Raw genomic sequence first — 22,012 nt, forward strand, 5'->3', positions numbered from 1 at the left:
TACACTCATGGTCCGATTTATGACGAACATTTTGATGTATGACTGATTAAAAAAAATTGACTTTTTACGATATAAAATTTTCGTTTTCCCCATAAAAATTTATAAAATTTCACAAAAAAATGGCAGTTTTTCGTCCATATCTCAGTTGCATGTTTTATGATCAGGATCAAACTTTACACACGCTTTCTCGCAAGTGATCTCTACATATTGATGCGGGTTTTGCCTTTGGGATATTGATATATCCCGAAAAAACGATAGTCAAAGTTGCGTTTTCTTACGTTTTTTTCCAAATTGTAATTTCGACATAACTTCTGAATTAGGAGTAGTAGCTACTTGGGTTTATTTACTAACGCTTTATTGCATTAAAAGGCGCGCGACGATGGTTAGCACACGTCCCAGCTCCTTCTAAAGTGGCCGCAATTTGTCGTTGAAAAGGACGTGCTGAGGGCTTCCCCACATTCCGCGAGATATACCGCTACGGTTTCAAAACTTGTTTATCATATTATTCCTGTATAGATGGTAATTAACTTAGTCTTCTGGTGCATCTTTTGGTGTGTTAATCGATATGCTGCTTTTATTTTACTGTGAGCCAGAACCGTTTAAGTAAAAGTGATTGTGAGATCCTCATTTCGAGTCTCCTTTTTAGCGCAATTTCTCATTTATGGAAAAATGTACTATTTTGCTCGCCATGTCCGTCTGTCTGTCTGTCCGTCTGTCCGTCCATGACCTCAAGTTTCGTCAAGTTTTCGTCGACGCTATCTGTCACTCACTGCACTGAGTACTGAGTTATATTTTTTCGATCATAAATGGGCCAGTATGGATTTTCATATTGATTGAGGTATATATCACACTATTGTGACACCGATGACGTCAATATTTTTTAAGAAATGTCCCCTGTAACTTGCTCTTTGCCCCATTTTATAACTTTTTCGGGTTATACGGTGTTCGTTAATATTTTTCAGCATTTTCGGCGTCTGTAATCCAGGTACTTCATAGATTCTGATGAAGCCTCATCCATAACCCGTTGCAGCTCAGTCTATCGTGTCCAAGTCCGACAGACTGAGCCGCCTTTCGCGTGGCTCGCGCGGGTTCTTCCGCGGACGCGGCGGGTCCCTTCCGGGTCGCCTTCAGATGAGATTCGTCAGGTTAACGACAGGTTATATTTAGGGTTCCAGGTTATTTTAATGAATGTAATGACTGAGGACTTTCGCTAAAGCCCAGATATAGCTGATGGAATCTGGGGTTAGGTGAGGAGTGTTAAGTTATTATTTTTAAAACAGGGACGACAAGGTAATAGAACCTGGAGGTTGGGTTAAGGACTGCAAGACCTTTTCCTTGTAAGGATGACCATGCTCTTGGACATGGTTGTGTCAACCTCGACATACTATCTGAGGGAAACTACGATTAGGTTTGTGACTTCAGGTTGTTGTTTATAATGAAATTATGATCCAGTTACACGCAGCATGACGCTGAGTCAATATGTTGATGTTGCTTTTGCACATGTTATTTGTGATTGACATCGCGATTAGATTATTGATATTAAAATATAGGGGGTGTTGGGTACTTTTGGTTAAACGTCTTGTGATGCAGAAGTTAAAAATAGTGTTTCATTTTAAAGTAATATTATGACACGTAAGTAGCGTGGATATGTGCCCAAAGAGGCTTCAAACACATGAACAAACTCCTCCAAATGTGTAGAAGAACATGATTTTTAGTTTTGAAAAGAAGATCAATAAGCGACTATTACGCTCAATAATTTGGGAACTAATGATTAAACTGATTAAAATTCATATTCTATAAGGGAAATGTATAAACCATATGAATGAGGCTATACCATCTCTCAATTCCATTATAGGAATCAATTCGGCGCATCTATTGTATGACGGTATTTTCTAACATTGACTTGTTTTAAACAATATTTTGAGGGTCAATGATAATTGTTATTTTAACGATATTGTTATATTAATGATATTAACAATATGTACATGAGGGGCTCTATAACAAAATGCATGATACTGTGAATACATGTGCTTTATTAAGTCATCTCCATGTGACTGGCCTAGAAAGGTTATTTATTTCAACCGAGTAGAGAACAACCATGTGGAAGATGTGGGAATGCTTCACTTGTGTGTAGCTAAGGTTGAGTAATGTTGTGACCTGCAAATGACAAGATGTTCAACTCAAGATCATAGTTTTTATTTTAGCACTCAATATAAGTAAATACGGAACGTTCATCGCAGACCAACAATTGGGAGACTACGTACAGCATAACCTACGTACAACGGTACAACATAACCAACACATCAGCAGTGAATAATGATCAATACCGAGTGATCACTATTTATCGATACCTCGCCTATCACCAATAAATAACGATCAACACAGGGTGATCACAATTCATCGTTACCTCGTCTATTATCAATAAATAATGATCAATACAGGGTAATCATTATTTATCGTTACAAACTAAAACCACTGATTGGAAAAAAGGAAACTTAGAGGTAAAGTAAACTGGATAAAAATAGTTTTGAGGCTAATAACTAAATATTACAAATAACATTTACTCAATGTGTCCTTCGATAGAATCCTTGATCAGCTGGAAAAGCTTGGAAAAGGACCTACATGTCACTAAACGAACGCTGAAGCGTTCAAGTCCATGCAAATATCTTGACAAGATTTACTTGTAACAATTACAAGTAAATATATTGTATATATAAATAACAATATATATTGATAGCTCCGTATTTACTCCCGCCAAAGCAGTTTATCGCACTGTTCTGGGGCTTATATTTATGTTGAAGTAATTTCTTAGAATCTCAATCGTATTCCTCTATATAATAGTATCTTTAATAATAGCTGTAGCAATCGTGTCTAAAAATCCAATGTTTCCTCTGCTATTTTATCGTTCAATTTTAATGGCATCATACGTGCACCTTCAATAACAAAATGTACATTTAATAATAAGGTTCTTCGGATGTATAATAGGCTGTTCACATGAAGTTTTTTACCGATACCTCAATGAATTCCAAATTATTTTTTTAGTTGATAACCTCTTTATTCACGATTTCTCGTTCAAAGTGCTTCAAGGCTCATAAGGCAGTTACCACGATGAAGTAAAATATTTTTATTCAAGTTATATAACATGAAATGCATATTTTATAAATATGCTAATAAATTTCAACGCTACAATTTTTTCACCAAGAAAATTATTTCCATTTCCAAAGAAGATCTGAAATTAATGAGACTTTACGAATATTGTTTCGAAAATCTGTATACACTGAGTATTATAATCAACAAGCCCTGGCCGCTTCATCTATAGACACACTGAGATCGAGTATTGAGCTTCAACAGGAAATACTCGGAGCCTCGTCGCTGCTGTTCCAGCTTTCGCTGTTTCGCGACGCTTTTCCCGATGACCTAAAATGCTTCGGATCGTGCAATTTTCCGCGAAGATTCGTTCTGGAACACCGGAACGAATGGCTCACGAAAATACGTTGGTTTGACTCTCGCGGCATCTGCTCGTTGTGTTTGAAATATAAATGTTATATTATGCATATTGTGTTTAAATTTATAATATATTTTCTGAATTATACTGCTTCTTCATACTTGTACATTTCTTGGCCAAGCTATTGTCCTCTGAGCGGGCGGGCCTCTATAATTGCTGTGGACACACAAATCTATATTGGACACTTATGGTTTCATGCAATTCTATTATTATATGTACTAATAAATCACGAAAGAATAAAATTAATTCGTGAATTCAATTCAAACTAAGTAATATCATGAATATGTTGTAATTTAACTAATTTCAGCTACTTAACGGATAATAATGATACAATTTCGTTGCTTGAAAATTAATTGGGGACGATGGTGTGAAGATTTTTAGTTCAAATGATCCATAAATGACTGCTCAAACACCGATCACTGATGTCACTTTCTTTGTTAAAACAAGAGTTTCTTTCCAACAAAAGTCAGCGGACGAATGGATAAGCGGCAACACCGTGACAAATGCTTAAATTTCGCTTGGCCATCGGAGCGTACTTAGCGAACTCTGGCGCAAGAGAACCACGACATCTAGGTTGACTTCCTAAATTTACAAGTTCAAAACAAAGGGAAATAAAGTTTATCACTTTATCAATGTAATGATGAAGCTGGTACATAAAGTGTTGTTACCGCTATTTGATGGTTTAACTAGAACATTATTCAATTTATTTTCTTAAGAAATAAGTATTTTTTCAAAAAATTTGTATTTTTTCTCTGGCAACCGCGTTAGCAGGCCAGCGTTCTGTGTAGGTCGACATTCGCGTGCCGTTCGTCGTATCGTGCACACGTAGCTTGTCCAGCAGCACTGACGAATTGAAAAGATGTCGATAAAATGAAGCCTATAATTAAAATGCTCCCACAGTATTCAAATTATTGTCAATTTTTTCAATCAGTAGTTCATTTAGAATGGATTGCTGTTGATTTGTCCAAATAATTGCATAGGAAAGTTATACACGACAATCACGTTCATAAATGTACGGAAAGCAAAATCTATATATTCACACACAAAAAGGAGTTATTTATAGATATTTCTACGTTCTAGAGCAATTTCTGCTGGTAATTGAGAAATGTATCGTTTGTGGCATGATTTTTTTTTTTGCCATGGAAACTTCTCCCATTCTCATGGACGTTAAATGAGTAGGTTTACTGTGATATTAGTTCTACACTTACATGCAATTGTTTTCACATTATGCAACATTCAATGGAGGCGGACTCAAATTAATATGTAACAAAATACCCATTTGTAACTTATTTTTAGGGTCAGTTAAATAATAAAACTAAAAATCACCTATTAAGGATGCCAATAACGGACACTATTTCTTGAAAATCGAAAATTCGGATGGAGATAAGTTTGAGCAAATAAAAATTCTCTTGCCAACCATTACTATTTATTTACCTACAATTATTGTGTTCATGTTGTGTCATGCATCACCAATCAAACTTTTTATTTTCAGAATTTTCAAGCGATGTCACACATAATACTAAAATGTTTGGTATCCATAATACTTGCATTGATCAAACCTGGGATTGCAATTCACGCGTTTGCAGGAGCAGTTTCTTCCAATCCGGCGATATTAATGCTGTGGAATGACACCGACTTCGCAATTTTGAACGATCATGAAGGACTTGAATTTTTTAATGCTGATGATAAATATTCAGGGTTGAACGAAGGTCCACCGATCAGGAGAGAGAATTCGATTCCCTCAAATTCAGAAGACCGACAGAAGAATGAATTGCTGGACCAGAGTTCAACTTGGAAACTCAATGATCGGAAAGCCAAACGTGAGTGCACGAAAGACGGGGAAAATAAATGCTTGAAAACCGAACGAGTTCATGATTTAACGTGTATTTTTTATATATTTTATTACTAAGAATTTATTTATTTTAAATGCGCACTTAGAAATTTTTTAAATTCAGAAAATCCATCTTGCTTCCAATTATTTTGCAGCCGATTCAGGATAGTTTAAATCGCAGGTTTAATCCTATTCACTTCTATAGTACTGATTTCTATTCAGGTTATAAAAAAAAGATTAAATTACTGTTGCTATCAATAAAATAAAATTAACTTTTCCTCTTACAATTATTAAGATACTATCATCGCTCAGTCAGTTAACTCTGTTGCTGTAAATATCACATATTTGAGAGATATCACTCAATTCTGCAAATTTATTTACAATCCCGTTCCCGCTAGTGCTTAAATCCCTTAATTAAATTCCAGAAAATAACGTGTCGCAGTTTAATACCGTAAAATTTTCAGGACTTCAACGTAGTTTAATACCATATAGATTTCAAGACCTCAACAAATTATATGTAATTTGTTCAGTGTTTTTCTCGATGGTGCAAATACTGCCGAGGCCGTGCACGACGCTCGACAACATCACCAGGACGGGCGTGTGTCTCTCGAGCGTCGAGTGCTCAACCCGCACCGGCGTCGCGTCTGGGTCCTGCGCCCAGGGGCTCGCAGTCTGCTGCATTCGTAAGATCTTTTTAGCGCATTTTCTCATTTATGGAAAAAATGCACTATTGTGCTCACCATGTCCGTCCGTCCGTCCGTCCGTCTGTGACTTCACGTTTTCGTCGACGAGAAAATGCTCTCTCTGTCACTCACTGCAGTGAGTACTGAGTTATATTTTTCAGTACTTTGGGGACCAATTTTCTAGCCAGTGACAACACAACATTGCATTTATACCGCATTGCTGAAATTTATTTTTTGACTAGAAATTTAACAGGTGACATGTACATATGTCCACCTGGTCTATAGCACAGCCTGAAATTAAATATAGAATATTGGCTTTGACGAATGAACTTCGCTTCGCACATTCACATCAAATGCGGTTTTGGGAGGCGACATACATGGAAAACTAGACGTTAAAGGGATAATGCGGTATGGTCAATTTAAATTTTACTAGAAATATAGAAATTATTCACTTTCTTTTTTGGAGCCAATAATTATTTCTGCCAGGTTAACTTATAATTTTAATCACTAATCATAGCTCGATTCAAAGTTTCACTGCTTAAGAAAATGTTAAAAGTTTGATTGTTTTTCATGAAATTCAACCATTAATAAAATTATGATCTACATATAAAAAATTTGATAAATTAAATAACGAACATACAAACAATTTTGTCTATTTTGAGTTTGTAACGAAACGCCGGCTAATAAAAGACTGTTTCCATACCGTTTTTCGTCTAATAATCAATAATATTACTCATTGCACGTTGCAATACGTCGGAGACTTACGGTTTACATGTTCGTGCACACAGTTCAGAAGACGTGCCTCCAGTCCACCAATATCAACGACACGTTTTTCGTGAACCCCAACTACCCGGAGGCGGACGTAGGGGCGGGGGCTTGCAGTCTCACAATCAACAGGTGTCTTACTTCCTAACAACTATATCAACAAATTTTACAAGCAATAGATATGCCCATGCATATTAATATATTTGTCAGCTGTAATTGGAACTTTTTAAACAGTCTTTACAAACAGGCCTGTTTACACAAACAATGTCACGTCATTATATATAGTTTGGAAGTGAAGGAATGAGAGTTCTCAAATAAAGTCTGATTGTCGGTAACAAACTGCAGGGTGATAAGCTTTAAATGTAGTTCGTAAATACATAATAATATATAATAAAGAACACAAGACCAATTGATTTGTCATTTATAGCTAATAAGTTCATGGGCAGAGCCAGTAACGACATCTGCCAGATGCGCGTCGACTTCCTACAGCTGGAGCTATCGCAGCCTGATGCCAACGGTCAGTGCATCAGCGACTTCCTCACCGTCACAGGTGGCATCACTGATGCTCCGATCATCTGCGGCTCTAATACCGGACAACACAGTAAGATCTCAATGGTTACGTCAACTAAAAGATAATGCTGGTAATTTAGCGAGTACTTTATTTGATTTGAAACCCGAGCTCGTTCATTGGCTCAAACTCATATATTATAATAAATTCATATATTATAAGTAATTTTACTGTAATTGTTTGTATATCTTATCTTCCACCTTATGATTGTTTTTTCGAGCTATAATACTAATCATAATGCCGCTATGAATTTGCAATAATAGAACAATTAAGATTCAGTATAATTCTTTGGCGCTTTCTTTCCTGTCAAATTATGGTCGATCAATTTTACCCTATGAAAAGGACTAATCATCTCATTTGTATTGTATATTACTTATGTTATATGTGTATTACTCATTACTTTTGTATTAACAGCAATCATTACGTAATTCTCTCTACCAAGCTCCAATTCTCTCTACTTATATAATAATAATAATAATAATAATTGTATAATTATTAAATCAAGCACCAATTCTCTGTGCCCTGCAGTGTACATTGACGTGGATCCCAACGGGGGGTCGGTGCGCCTGTCCGTGGACCGCACGGCGGCGTCCGTCAGCGACAGAATCTGGAACGTCCGCGTATAATACAGGGGGCTTATTAGACCAGGGGCTTATTTGTGTATTTTAATTCATAACAAATATGATCGTTGAGCACATCCCCTGTACCTCGCCCTTCAGAGGTGCTGAGTTGTAAAACAAGTTACAAATAATTATAACAGGGATTATAATTAACTTTCTTACTAGGAGGCTTATTTGTGTATTTTAATGTATCACAAATATGAGCGTCGAGCAGATTCCCTGACCTTCGCAAGTTATAAATAATCATAGCAGGATAATAACTAAGTTTCATAACATAGCAGGCTTATTTGTGTATTTTAATGTATCACAAATATGAGCGTCGAGCAGATTCCCTGACCTTCGCCCTTCAGAGGTACCGAGTTATAAAACATATTGCGAACAATTATTTCTTTAATCATATTCAAATTTCATCCCTATTGTGCCAATTCGCCGAGTTCTATAAACAATAAATAAATTTAGATGAAATACCGTGTAGGATAGATACAAATCAGCAGGGCATGGAAAGTGACTTTTTTCATTTTTTCAAAAACAATGCAATACGGGTTTCTTATATTATATTAATTAACATTTGATACCATTGTTTTCGATGTGCAGCGCCAAGAGGCTGCCTCCAATACTACACTGAAACTTCAGGCACAGTGCAGAGTTTCAACTTCAATCAAGACATCAACGAGACTTCCGTTCCGCTAGGTATGACACTTGTATTGTCTTGTATCTATTCGTCATACCTGGAATTGCACTGCATTAGCTATTGGGCAAATTGAAGGTATGCAACACAATTAATTTTAACTTTTTCAATAACCCTCTATAGTTTATCACAGCAGTATAAGAAAAATCTTTTATAGATCGCCAAAAAGTTTATAAATGATGTTGATCATGGTGAAAACTATATAAATGATAAAAAACTAATGAAATGAAAATTTAAATGTTTTCGGTTTAACTGAAAACTGGGACAAATAGAACATTAATAAATAATATTGCTCATAGTTAAAATAAGTTAAGTTAAAGTAAATCTTGTAATATCAATGGCCTTGCAATAAAAATATCGCTATTGGACTACAGCGTATGGACTACATATATGGACTACAGCGTGCGCGTATATATTGCCCAAATAAAATAATTATAAATAATATTGCATTGAGTTATAATATAATATAATAAATCTTGCAATATCGATGCGCTTGCAATAAAAACATCCCTGTTATACCAGCCACGCGGCAGGTGTCAGGCATGGACTACAGCGTGTGCGTTTATATGGCCCAAATAAAAAAATTATAAGTAATCTTACTCCGAGTTAAAGTAAATCATGAAATATCACTGGGCTAATAAAAACTTCGCTATTTTACCAGCCACACGCCAGGTGTCAGGCATGGACTACAGCGTGTGCGTGCAGATGGCTGAGGGCTACTGCAGCATCCTGTGGAGCCGCAACCTGACGGGCGGCGGCCACGGCTTCACGGTGTCGCATGCCGTCGACGGTGTCGATCCAGCTACGACTTATAGGTGGATCGGTATAATAAGTATAATAGCTGGATCGGTGTCGATCCAGCTATTATACTTAAAATAGGTGAACTTATCATGACTATTATTATTTTCTATTAATTATCAACATTATAATTATAATTAAAGGCAAACTTATTACAAATATTGTGACGACATATATATGTTAGATTTAATTTTCTCACCGACGACCGGTTATTAGAGTAAAGTCCAGACAATTGATTGATGGTTTTCAAGGTTTCATCTAATTTATAGCGTTATATACTCGTAATGCTATAGAACCCGTGTACTATAGTGCGGTAGTGGTAGAACCGTGTAATATAGTGCGCCAGTGGTCCAATACAGAAGGCATGTGTATGGCGCTGTAGACATTGTTCATTATCACGTGATAAAAACAGCAACATTAGTTTAATCCGGGGTTGCACATTTCAAGCATGAATATAGGCACGCAGAAAAGTTTTCAGTGTTTCGTTGTTCGTGCGCAACGTAATCAAACTTTCTAGAAGTAGCTCGACAAGAATATTGTTTTGAAGAGTAAGTTTCGATGCACCAGATCGACGCCATTATTTAAGTGAGGATGGAAAAAAGACTTTATAAAAAAATATATGTATGGACGATATGGAAACGCAAGTAATTCTGGCGTCAAAGTGACGTCACTTTCGTCCGAATAAAAATATGTATGTCCCTCCGTGCCAGATGTAGCACATGTGTTTTAGGCTCCCAACCAATTACGTAAAAAATCGTAAAAAGAACTTAATTTTGAGAATCAATTTATTATTGCATGATTGGACATTGTGTTTCGTTGTCGTAATCAGAGAACTTCTGCAGTTTTCATTTATGTCTATCGATCAAATATATAGGCAGATTAAATCCTGCGTCACTCGAAAGGTTAGTAATTTAAAATTTACAATATTTCGGATTATAAACCAAATTAAATTGATTTTCCGTTAATGAAGTTGCTGCCATTATCACTTCATGCCGATTTACTGCATAATATTTTTACATTAGGATGCCTACCTTCATCTCTGAGGAAGTATAATTTGCTATCAGTGACAGGGTAACAGACAGAGGGTTAAAGTTTGACATCCAAGACTAAACAAATTTTACCCATAGATTATGATCATGCCTCGATTGTGATGGAGCTTGTTATTTATTTCAATATATTCCTGTCATAGTTAGGGTTCATTACGATTTCCTACCAATGCAATTCATTCAGTTTGAACCACCTAAAAAATAATTGTGCAAGATAGCTCGATTTTCTCAGAAAATTTCAAACACGAAGAAACTTTACAATTTCACATGCCGTTTAGTGAATGATTTTCGCTGATCTTTTTCTCAAGGAAATTATTTGAAGTTTAATAATCAATTTAATATTGAGTTTATATTTGATTATTTGTTGAGTCCTTATTTGTTGTATTGAGTATTTGCTGCTGTGACAGGCACTCCCTCTTCCTCAACTACGGGCATCAACTGCACCACTGACTACGTTGTCATCCCAGGCGGTGTGGATGACACAGGTCTCTCCGTAGACCGGTATTGCGGATACGGTTTCCCTAACAGCGTTACATGTGAGTTTGGAGACCCTAATAAGAAATTATTCTATTAATGAACGTCGTTTATGTTTAATTAAATAAACCTCGTTTATGTTTAATTAAATGAACCTCGTTTATGTTAAGTTAAATAGCCCTAATGGACACTGGATTGTGTTCTTTAAAAACAGTGTGGTAGGATGGGATCGATACAATTTCTACGGCCTCTACAAAAGTTATCATTTGAAGGATAAACGCCACTGTATCATGATCGGCAAGAACTTATGTTCCAGCACTTAAATCAATTCTAAATTAATTTTGTCCAATGTCTGAACTAATCATTAAAATTCATTCTTATAATCATCGGCCTTAATAAAGCGGCTATTCCACATTTACAGATATTTTCAACTAAAAATGCCAAACATTTTTATATATACTGAAATGTTTCATTTTCGTAGTTTTTTTATCTTGTTCCTTCTTGTAAAATTTGAACTATTTACAGCGTTTATGGCAATGATATAGTGTCCAAAAATCTGCAGTGATTGAGAACAATAATTAAAGAAGAATTTGATAACAATTTCAGCCTCCATGAAGCCCTTCATGTTGTTCGTGAAGACGGACGCTAATGAATTGGCAGACACCCTTAATAGGGGCTTCAGCTTAGACTACCGTCAGACCATCTGCTGATGGGGAGCCTGGTCTACCGTCAGACCATCTGCTGATGTGGAGCCTGGTCTACCGTCAGACCATCTGCTGATGTGGAGCCTGGACTACCGTCAGACCATCTGCTGATGTGGAGCCTGGACTACCGTCAGACCATCTGCTGATGTTGAGCCTGGACTACCGTCAGACCATCTACTGTTAAGAAGCCAGGGTCTACTTACTGCGGAAATTCAGTAAATGAGAAAAAAACTTTGTAATTGAATAATAATAAATGTGCTAATGTTCATTTGAAAGTGTTAGAGAACGAAACATGAACGAATTGTTAGAGAAGACAGCCTCGTTTACAGTTTTTAGAAGGAAATATATAATGAGTGTTCTAAGTTTTTAAATTCAGTTAGCTGTACTTAACGATTGTGGTCGTAAAGTCGAATGACTTAACGAAAATTTGAGTCGAATGTATCGTACAATTGTAATTTTTACTCTTACTCGTGCTTTCACTCTTGTTTTTTTTTCGCTCATACTTATCAATCGTACTTAGAGCTGGGCAGCGCTACTTTGAAATGTAGCGGCCGCTACCGCTACATACTATAAATTCAGTGGGCGCTACCGCTACCGCTACCGCTACAATTGCTTATATGTAGTGCCGCTACCGCTACCGCTACATGTAGCGCGCTACTGCCCACTTCTGGCAACAAGTAACATGTTGACACTAGTAACAGGCTGAGGTTGACAACATTGCACCGAAATATTTCGCACAGTTTTATTCTGTAATTTACCAGGAATTTGAAAGTAAAGAAAATAGCCAAAAAGTTCACCATTTCCTATAAGCGAAAACGTTTCGGAGTCCAGCTCCATTGTCAGTTCAAAACCTAGAACACAGGTACAAACAATTAGTAGCCTAAAATTCATATTCAAACAATTCACCTAAACTTGAAGACATTAGAACTAAAATCGAAGATAACAGAAATAAACATGAGATAACATGTAGAGAGGGTACTATCTATTTACAATTTCTAGAGGATAGGAACTGAATGCAGCATTTAAACTGGGTTTCTGTTCGAAAATATATAAAGATTCTAAAATTCGTAGGTCAGAAACACCGGTTGTGGAGGCTAAAACTCTAAAGTCACTATTGGACACCGGGACGTGATTTTTAATACTTAGCCAAGTGATTTTAATACTTATTCTGTAATTTATATTATGTATGTATCATGCTGGTTTTTAAATAATATTTAATACTATTAAGTAAAATCTAAAGGCTTTATCTATAAATGTAGCGGTAGCGCTGTAGCGGCAAAACCTCGTATCGCTACTTAAATATGTAGCGGGCGCTACCGCTACCGCTACAATTGATTAAATGTAGCGCCGCTACCGCTACCGCTACTAAAAATGTAGCGGCCGTTACATGTAGCGCGCTACTGCCCACCTCTGATCGCACATATATATATATTACTTGTCACTCACGCTACTTACAAATACTTCTTACTCACGCCACTTCATATATTTCTCACATGCACACACAATTCTCACGAACATTTCTCACTCGAATTTCTATAAATTATTTTAGCTTACGCTTTTCACTCACGTTTTTAGAACACTTCTTAATCATATTCTCTACACATACAATTGCTCATACTTTTCTCTTATACTTCTCTCACACACTTAGCGTGAATTTTTAAATTTCATTTTCCAATTACACTTACCAGTACCACTCACACGTCTCTCACACATGTTTCTCACACTCACTTTTCACTCCGTTCACTGGATACGGAAAAGAAGAGAGTAGACTTCCATCGTAAATATAGTTCAGAATTCTGTATCTGTTGTAGAAATTCCGGTTAAATTAACTTCGCATTTAGAAATTTATTTGAGTTTCGAAACCATGTAGGCAAAAAATTTGAATTTCGTATATGTTATTTCGTATCCGCTAAACCCGAGTGTGAGCATATCCAAGCATATGCTAACATAAATAATTCTAATTAGTTCACATTTCAAAATTATTGCATTCTACAGCGAAAAATAGTTTCTAATGCAACTTTAATTAAAAATAAATAATAACTAGAAATTTCCCAGTCTAATCCTGTTCCATGCTTCAAAGTCAGTGACCGTTACCCGAGCTTTCCGATGCGTCCGTATGATTAGTTTGAGTTCTGGCTAAGCCGAGCCTCGATCTGAAAGAGAAACTGCTAAGCCTTGTCCAGCAATGTGCTGAGTCATGTTTTTGCCGTCCGGTGACCCGTGCAACCGAAATAAATACCGTTACTTATGACCTGCATATACAAGCACCTGTTATTAAGACGCGTGCAATGAAAATTCAGTGTCGTACACATTGAAAAATCCTCCAAAGATTACTCGTACTTTTTTATACATTTTGAATTTTAGAAAAATTATGTTTTCATGCCGTGCAAACGAAATAAATACCATTACTTACAACCTAAATATATATAAGCACCTGTTGTTAAGACGTTTGAAATGAAAATTCCGTGTCGAGCATAATGAAAAGTCCACCAAAGACTTCTCCCGTTTTTGTATACTTTTTCATTTTTAAAGAATTATGTTTTTCATGCCGTGCAAACGAAATAAATACCGGCACTTACGATTTGCATACATAAGCACCTGTTATTAAGGAGTGTACAACTAAAATTTCGTGTAATACATAATGAAAAATCCTCCGCTCACCCCCGCTCACTCACCCCCTTTTTTGTAGACTTTTTGAATTGTAGAAAAATTATGTTTTCATGCCGTGCAAACGGATAAATACCGTTATTTATAACCACCAGGACCAACGTTTATTCAGTGTCATAAATAGAAAATAATCCTCAAAAATAACTCCTTGTATACTTAATGTGTATACTTTGTATACTTATTAAAAAATTATGTTTCCTTGTGAGTGAGGTAATGGGGTTATTTCTAGATCAATACCGCCGCAGATAATTCCATTATTTTTAATCAACACAATTTGCTTACACGAAATAATTAAATAGTTTACACGTGGAACAGTTTTTCTGCAATCCTTGTTGGAATCTAAGCTAAGAGTATACTCATGATTCTGGCTTGAATATTGAACCAACGTTAGGTGCATACGCACTTTTTTTGTGTGTGAAGCTGAAATGAGGAACAATTAATAATGGATGAATGATTGCGAATGATTATTATTAATTATTATATTGGGAATTACTATTATTCACATTTTAAAGAAAATTACTAATTTAGAAATAGAGTAAGATCGTGAGAAAACGTAAAACTAATTGCCATGATTGTTGACAAAAGATTCTGAATCATTTAACTTATTCTTCGTCATCCTATACCAATGTCATTATTGTCACCCGGATCTCCCACATTGTGTATATATATGATACGGCAGGATGAAGGATCCTCTGACACAAACTCTCGTCCGAAAATTTGAGCCATCGAATAAAAAAAATCATGCCGGCAAATGTTGATTTTGTATCAGATCTACATAAGATAATAAGAAATTATTAGACACAACATCCATTTTTTCAATGATTAAAATTCTGTAGTTCATGCAAATCCATTCGAAAACAAAATCTACTTAAAATCTCGATGTGTTTACAATGACTAATCCAACGAGTTGGTATTATTCTTCTGACCAAGATCGAATCGGTCGAAAAGAAAGCCATGGAGGGGCATAAGCGAAAGTACTCGTAGATCATTAATCATGACGGTCACCATCAATTTCTCTCATCACCATCATTCATCAATTCCTGGGCTTCGTCTGTTAGATGATGCACTCACTTGTACACGGGTGGGCATGTTGCGATCAATGGAACTCTATGCAAAAGTCCTTTCGACTTTCTAGTTAGGAATTCTTTCTTTCGACTGCAGGGCGAGCTTTCCAAAACAGGATTAAAAACTTTCTATTTCAATTTTCAATGAATGATAACAAGGCACTTATAACGGTCTACAGGTGCGCATAATGGACGACATAAACGATCGATTTCGAATGTACGAATCAGCGAACTTCATTCGATTTTCCGGGAGGAATAACGAATCGGGTTGTGTTATGAATAAAATACTGACGTCAAGAATGACGTACTATTGTTATGAATAACGTAGGTACTTGTGTTATGAATAATTGACTGATAATATTTAGAACGTACTGGTGAGATGGAGGTAATCATTTCTTTCTCTTCGGTTATAGTCAGGTAGGCTAATTTCAAAATATATGAACACATAATTATACAAAATAAATAGCGTTCAGCGTGGGCGTTTCGGCCTTTCCAGAACCAAATTTTGTCTTTTGAAGTATTATAGATTGGAAAAGACCAGCATGTATATGTTTTTTTCTTTTTCTAATTCAAAGCTAATTTGATAGCTGATGAAACATTCTGGAATTACCGAGAATGTATTTTTGCAGCGTTATGCGAATTCCCCTAATACTAAATTCATTACTGAACGCACAATTGACCCAAGTATACATTAGTTAATGACACAGCAGAAGCTCACAATTTATCTTGGCAAATTCTTTCACTTAAAATGTCTTAGGTTTCCACGGGAGAGAAAACAATTAAAAATGAACAACTATGTCTGCATACGAATTAAATTTGTTATAGGGACAAAAAATTAGAGACGTTTTCAAGGGCTCAAAACAATTGAGAATCTTTCCCGTTCTACCCGCCCCTGGGAAGTGAAGAATATAAAACTGCTGGGGTGACAAGGGTCGGCGTCAGTTTACTTTACGCACGCGCGCTGTTTGGACAGCAGGCGAATATTGGTCTCGAAAGGTGAGGCAAGTCCTCACTCAGCATCTCTGTCAATGTAGCGTAATATCTAACAGTTAAATGCTACAGTCATGTTAATAGCCATCGATATTCTTATATATTTGTTAAAATCATATGAATTTCGAAGAAATACATATATTATATAATTATATGGATACACGTTAAAAGTTTCACCAAGAAAGCCCGTCTAGAATTCGGGTTTTTCAATGAATCAGAACAGATCTTTGTGTTAAATTTGATGTTTGATAATCAGAATACCTAATTCATTTCCTAAATTACTCGTAGGACAAAACAAGTAAAAAGATTAATTTCAATAATTGATTTCGGCTCGTCATTCATTTATTCCTTCTAATTCTCAGCATATAATACGAAGCCTTAGGCCATACTTTCAAAACTCGCTAAGTGAACATTAGTACTTACGCTCTATTTTCTTGTCTATGATTGGTGGATTTTGCTTGAAAGGCCGTCAATGATTGGCTGATGAACTTACGATCTCTTTAATTTTTTTGCAAGTAAAGGCCCTGGAAAGTTGAAGAATCACAGCACATGACCTGCGTACACTTATGTTCTTGATATTACAATTGTAAGATGAAAGCAAATCTTAATAAATTTAGAAAACGCATTTATAATTTTCCACAGCAACTTTAAAACTTATAAAGTATATTGCCCTCGTGTACAGGTGACATTCTTTACTATGAAGTATTACTCGTGTGTTGTCGCCTGCTGGGCGCTGCTGGCTGTGGTCGGGCGAGCGACGCCGGCGAAGATCGAAGGCCTGGAACAGACGCAGGAAATTGATGATGTGGACGACCGGGATCCTCGACGTGAGTATTGACATGTGGAATGCTCAACTGTGACTAAATCGTATGAAGAACCAATCTTTGTAATAAAATTGAATGCAATCGATTATAGTTTTAATCATATTCTCAAAGAATCCCTACCTCAGCAATAGCCTAGCATTCGTATTCACTACCTTTAGTGTTCTCGCTCAAAACATTTCCTGTAAGGCTATTATATACTGATTTCAGTCATCTAAAATATGCGCGTTTCAGCGTTTCAGCCAGATGCATGACATGTTAATCACCTCAAAGCAAAATTATAGACTTGAGCAAAATATCCATGACGGAAAAAATATTTTCCTACATTTATACAACAAATCTGAGTCTCTGAGCAACAAAAATATTACACGTCTACATAACACATACATGGTACAGAAATTACCTCCTGTAATGTTCATATGTTTAGCATATGTTCATATGCTAAAACAAAGAGAAAAACAAAATAGAGAATATTTTTTCGCCTGTTATATTTAAAACACATAAATTCGAAAGGAAACTGCATAAACGATATCATTACGAATAACTTCTACGTTCCAGAAGCCATCGCACGAAACTGGTCCATTCGTCCATGGCCTTATATAGAACCGTTCGTTTGAACTTCGGTGCTTGATTTAGTCCAGCAACAGTAACTCTTCCAGATCAAAAATCATTTAATAATAATCTTAAAATAAAATGATTGTAATAAATAAATGACAATTCTCCTTAATACAGTTATTATTCCTACAAATAATAAAATTGCCACCTGGATCCAATTCTCGTTATATCGTGGCAATTTTTTGACATAAAATCGTTATATAAATGTTAATTTTAATTCTGTACAAAGTGCGCTCTGATTCCCCTAAAAATTAAAATAAAAATCGCATAGGAATTTCATAATGATATTTTTCTGATTTCCTTCCAGTGCTTTTTCGGTTCATCACGATTGCCCCCGACAGCTGCACTACGACAACCAACACGCAAGGAATTTGTTACTCGGCCAAAGACTGCTCGAATTTGCAGGGCACCGCAAGCGGCACTTGTGCGGCAGGACTTGGAGTTTGTTGCTCATGTTAGTGCACACGACTTTGAAGTATTGCAAGGGCTCTTATTAGTTTTAGTCATACCTGAAATGACCAATCTAACATTTTAAGTATTGTGAAATTAAAATACTTGGACAAGTCGATAGTAGTTTCTGGAATTAGTGACAAATTTTGTCTTTATCTCTTTGGGTTTCAAAGATGAATACATGTGGGAGGCAGTAACAATACAATATAATGATCTATTTAGCCATGTACGTTCTTATGATGGAAATTGTTAAAAGTATAAGGGGAATGTAGGAGCCGAGTTTCACGATTAAAAACTACGAGAGATAAGCCGATCGTAGCAGTAACAACGATAAAGATGAATTGTAATAATATAAAGACATCATTTCTCGTGTATGGAGAAATTCAAAGCAAAGTAATAACTGAACGGAATTTAAATGTATTCTTCGTAATGTGACTTTACAGTTACGCGCAATTGTGACTCGTCAACGAACATCGACGGAACGCTGTTCCAAAACCCAGAATATCCATCAGTCACAGCCACAGTTCCAACTTCTTGCAAACTCAAAGTTTACCCCGCCAACAAGAATATCTGCCAGATTCGCCTGGATTTGAAAGATTTCTCGCTAGCCCAGCCCAATGGAGATGGAGTTTGTGAAGACGATTTCCTGCAAGTGACTGGAGGAACAACGACCATCCCACAAATTTGCGGAAAAAATTCTGGCCAGCATCGTAAGTAGAATATTGCTCTACTTAAACTTAGCATTTTGATTGTCATTTTACAGCTCTATTATAAATTAAGTATTAATAACGATTAAATTGCCTCTTGAATGCAATAATATAGAATAATAAATCTTGCAATATCGATGCGCTTGCAATAAAAACATCCCTGTTATACCAGCCACGCGACAGGTGTCAGGCATGGACTACAGCGTGTGCGTGCAGATGGCTGAGGGCTACTGCAGCATCATGTGGAGCCGCAACCTGACCGGCGGCGACTACGGCTTCACGGTGTCGCATGCTGTCGACGGTGTCGATCCAGCGCTAATAGGTGAACTTATCATGAATATCATTATTTTCTATTAATTATCAAAATTATAATTATACTTAAAGGCGAACTTATTACAAATATGTTAAGATAAATATATGTTAGATTCCATTTTCTCACAGACGACCGGTTATTAGAGATTGCACATTTCAAGCATGAATATAGGCACGCAGAAAAGTTTTCAGTGTTTCGTTGTTCGTGCGCAACGTAATCAAACTTTCTAGAAGTAGCTCGACAAGAATATTGTTTTGAAGAGTAAGTTTCGATGCACCAGATCGACGCCATTATTTAAGTGAGGATGGAAAAAAGACTTTATAAAAAAATATATGTATGGACGATATGGAAACGCAAGTAATTCTGGCGTCAAAGTGACGTCACTTTCGTCCGAATAAAAATATGTATGTCCCTCCGTGCCAGATGTAGCACATGTGTTTTAGGCTCCCAACCAATTACGTAAAAAATCGTAAAAAGAACTTAATTTTGAGAATCAATTTATTATTGCATGATTGGACATTGTGTTTCGTTGTCGTAATCAGAGAACTTCTGCAGTTTTCATTTATGTCTATCGATCAAATATATAGGCAGATTAAATCCTGCGTCACTCGAAAGGTTAGTAATTTAAAATTTACAATATTTCGGATTATAAACCAAATTAAATTGATTTTCCGTTAATGAAGTTGCTGCCATTATCACTTCATGCCGATTTACTGCATAATATTTTTACATTAGGATGCCTACCTTCATCTCTGAGGAAGTATAATTTGCTATCAGTGACAGGGTAACAGACAGAGGGTTAAAGTTTGACATCCAAGACTAAACAAATTTTACCCATAGATTATGATCATGCCTCGATTGTGATGGAGCTTGTTATTTATTTCAATATATTCCTGTCATAGTTAGGGTTCATTACGATTTCCTACCAATGCAATTCATTCAGTTTGAACCACCTAAAAAATAATTGTGCAAGATAGCTCGATTTTCTCAGAAAATTTCAAACACGAAGAAACTTTACAATTTCACATGCCGTTTAGTGAATGATTTTCGCTGATCTTTTTCTCAAGGAAATTATTTGAAGTTTAATAATCAATTTAATATTGAGTTCTTATATGAGTATTTGTTGAGTTCTTATTTGTTGTATTGAGTATTTGTTGCTATAACAGGTACTCCCTCTTCCTCAACTACGGGCATCAACTGCACCACTGACTATGTTGTCATCCCAGGCGGTGTGGATGACACAGGTCTTTCCGTAGACCGCTATTGTGGATACGGTTTCCCCAACAGCGTTACATGTGAGTTTAGAGACCCTAAAAAAATTATTCTATTAATGAACCTCGTTTATCTTTAATTAAATGACCTATTAGCCCTAATGGACACTGTATTGGATAAAAACAGTGTGGTAGGATGGGGTAGATACAATTTCTATAATGGAATGGATAAAAACAGTGTGGTAGGATGGGATCGATCCAATTTCTACGGCTTCTACAGGAGTTATCATTTCAAGGATAAACGCCACTGTATCATGCTCGGCTAGAATTTCTGTTTCAGCACTTAAATAAATTCTAAATTAATTTTGTCCAATGTCTGAACTAATCATTAAAATTCATTCTTATAATCATCGGCCTTAATAAAGCGGCTATTCCACATTTACAGTAAATTTCAAGTAAATTTGTCAGTAGAATACTGTTTTTCTTCACGCGTTCTGTTGCTGTTGACTTGGTTGTCATTGACGTTTAAAGTCCATAAATATATGAGACTGATTTAACGATATTCCACAGTAGGACAGAGCTTTAGTAATGTTAAGCTGCCTATTAAAGGATAAATTTTATTAACGGTGTCATTTATTCTGATCTGTGAATTAGAAAAATGACTCGGGCTACTAACAGCCCCAAGAAAACCGATTGGTTCAATAAGTCGTATTTCGAAGAGATGAACAATTGCTTAATTTGAACTTTAAGCTCCTACTGGAAAATTACATGTCCGCTGCTAAGGTATGTCTCCAATTTTCAATGTGAGCGATAAAGTGTTTCTTAGAGAAAAATATTGTCGAAGCGAAGTGGATAGTAGGTGAAACGCAGTACTAGGATTGAATTTGTCAACCTTATGCAAGGGTAAAATCTTACAAATGATTCCTATTTACACATAATGATGTGGGAATCGGAAAGTTGCAATGATACGAAATATTGATGAGTTGCAAGCCTGACTGTGGTCTGAATACTGACTTGTCTTCTTATGAATTATGTCAGTAATTAATTATGATTATTAAAATAGGCATCAAATGTCCGTAGATTGGTAAACAAAAAATATAACTCAACTCTGTACTCACTGCAGTGAGTGACAAAGAGAGCATTTTCTCGTCGACGAAAACTTTAGGTCACGGACAGACGGACAGACAGACAGACGGACATAGCGCGAGCACAATAGTGCATTTTTTCCAAAAATGAGAAAATGCGCTAAAAACAATGATTGAATTGACTGCTATGGTTCAAAGCTTGGAATAAAACATTATGGAACACAAATGAATGCTCTATGATGACATTGAATATATTTTCAACTACAAATGCCAAATACTTTTATATATACTGAATTGTTTCATTTACGTTGTTTTTTTTTATCTATGTTCCTTCTTGTAAAATTTGAACTGTTTACAGCGATTATGGCAATGATATAGTGTCCAAAAATCTGCAGTGATTGAGAACA

General features: G+C 36.0%; 1 protein-coding gene across 1 annotated transcript; it reads left to right on the forward strand.

The window, feature by feature from the left end:
• Positions 1-5,010: 5,010 nt before the first annotated feature.
• LOC108673405 lies at positions 5,011-20,604 on the forward strand (the record flags this gene model as incomplete). The annotated part of the gene is made up of 9 exons (XM_018161229.2): positions 5,011-5,325; positions 5,867-6,019; positions 6,808-6,916; positions 7,231-7,385; positions 7,881-7,972; positions 8,046-8,073; positions 8,567-8,662; positions 19,169-19,318; positions 20,476-20,604. Coding segments are annotated over exons 1-9 (1,117 nt in total), but the record flags the coding sequence as incomplete, so codon positions are not given.
• Between the last annotated feature and the right edge of the window lie 1,408 nt (positions 20,605-22,012).

This window comes from Hyalella azteca, unplaced genomic scaffold (genome assembly GCF_000764305.2).
Source record: "Hyalella azteca isolate HAZT.00-mixed unplaced genomic scaffold, Hazt_2.0.2 contig14347, whole genome shotgun sequence".
Taxonomy (NCBI): Eukaryota; Metazoa; Arthropoda; class Malacostraca; order Amphipoda; family Hyalellidae; genus Hyalella; species Hyalella azteca.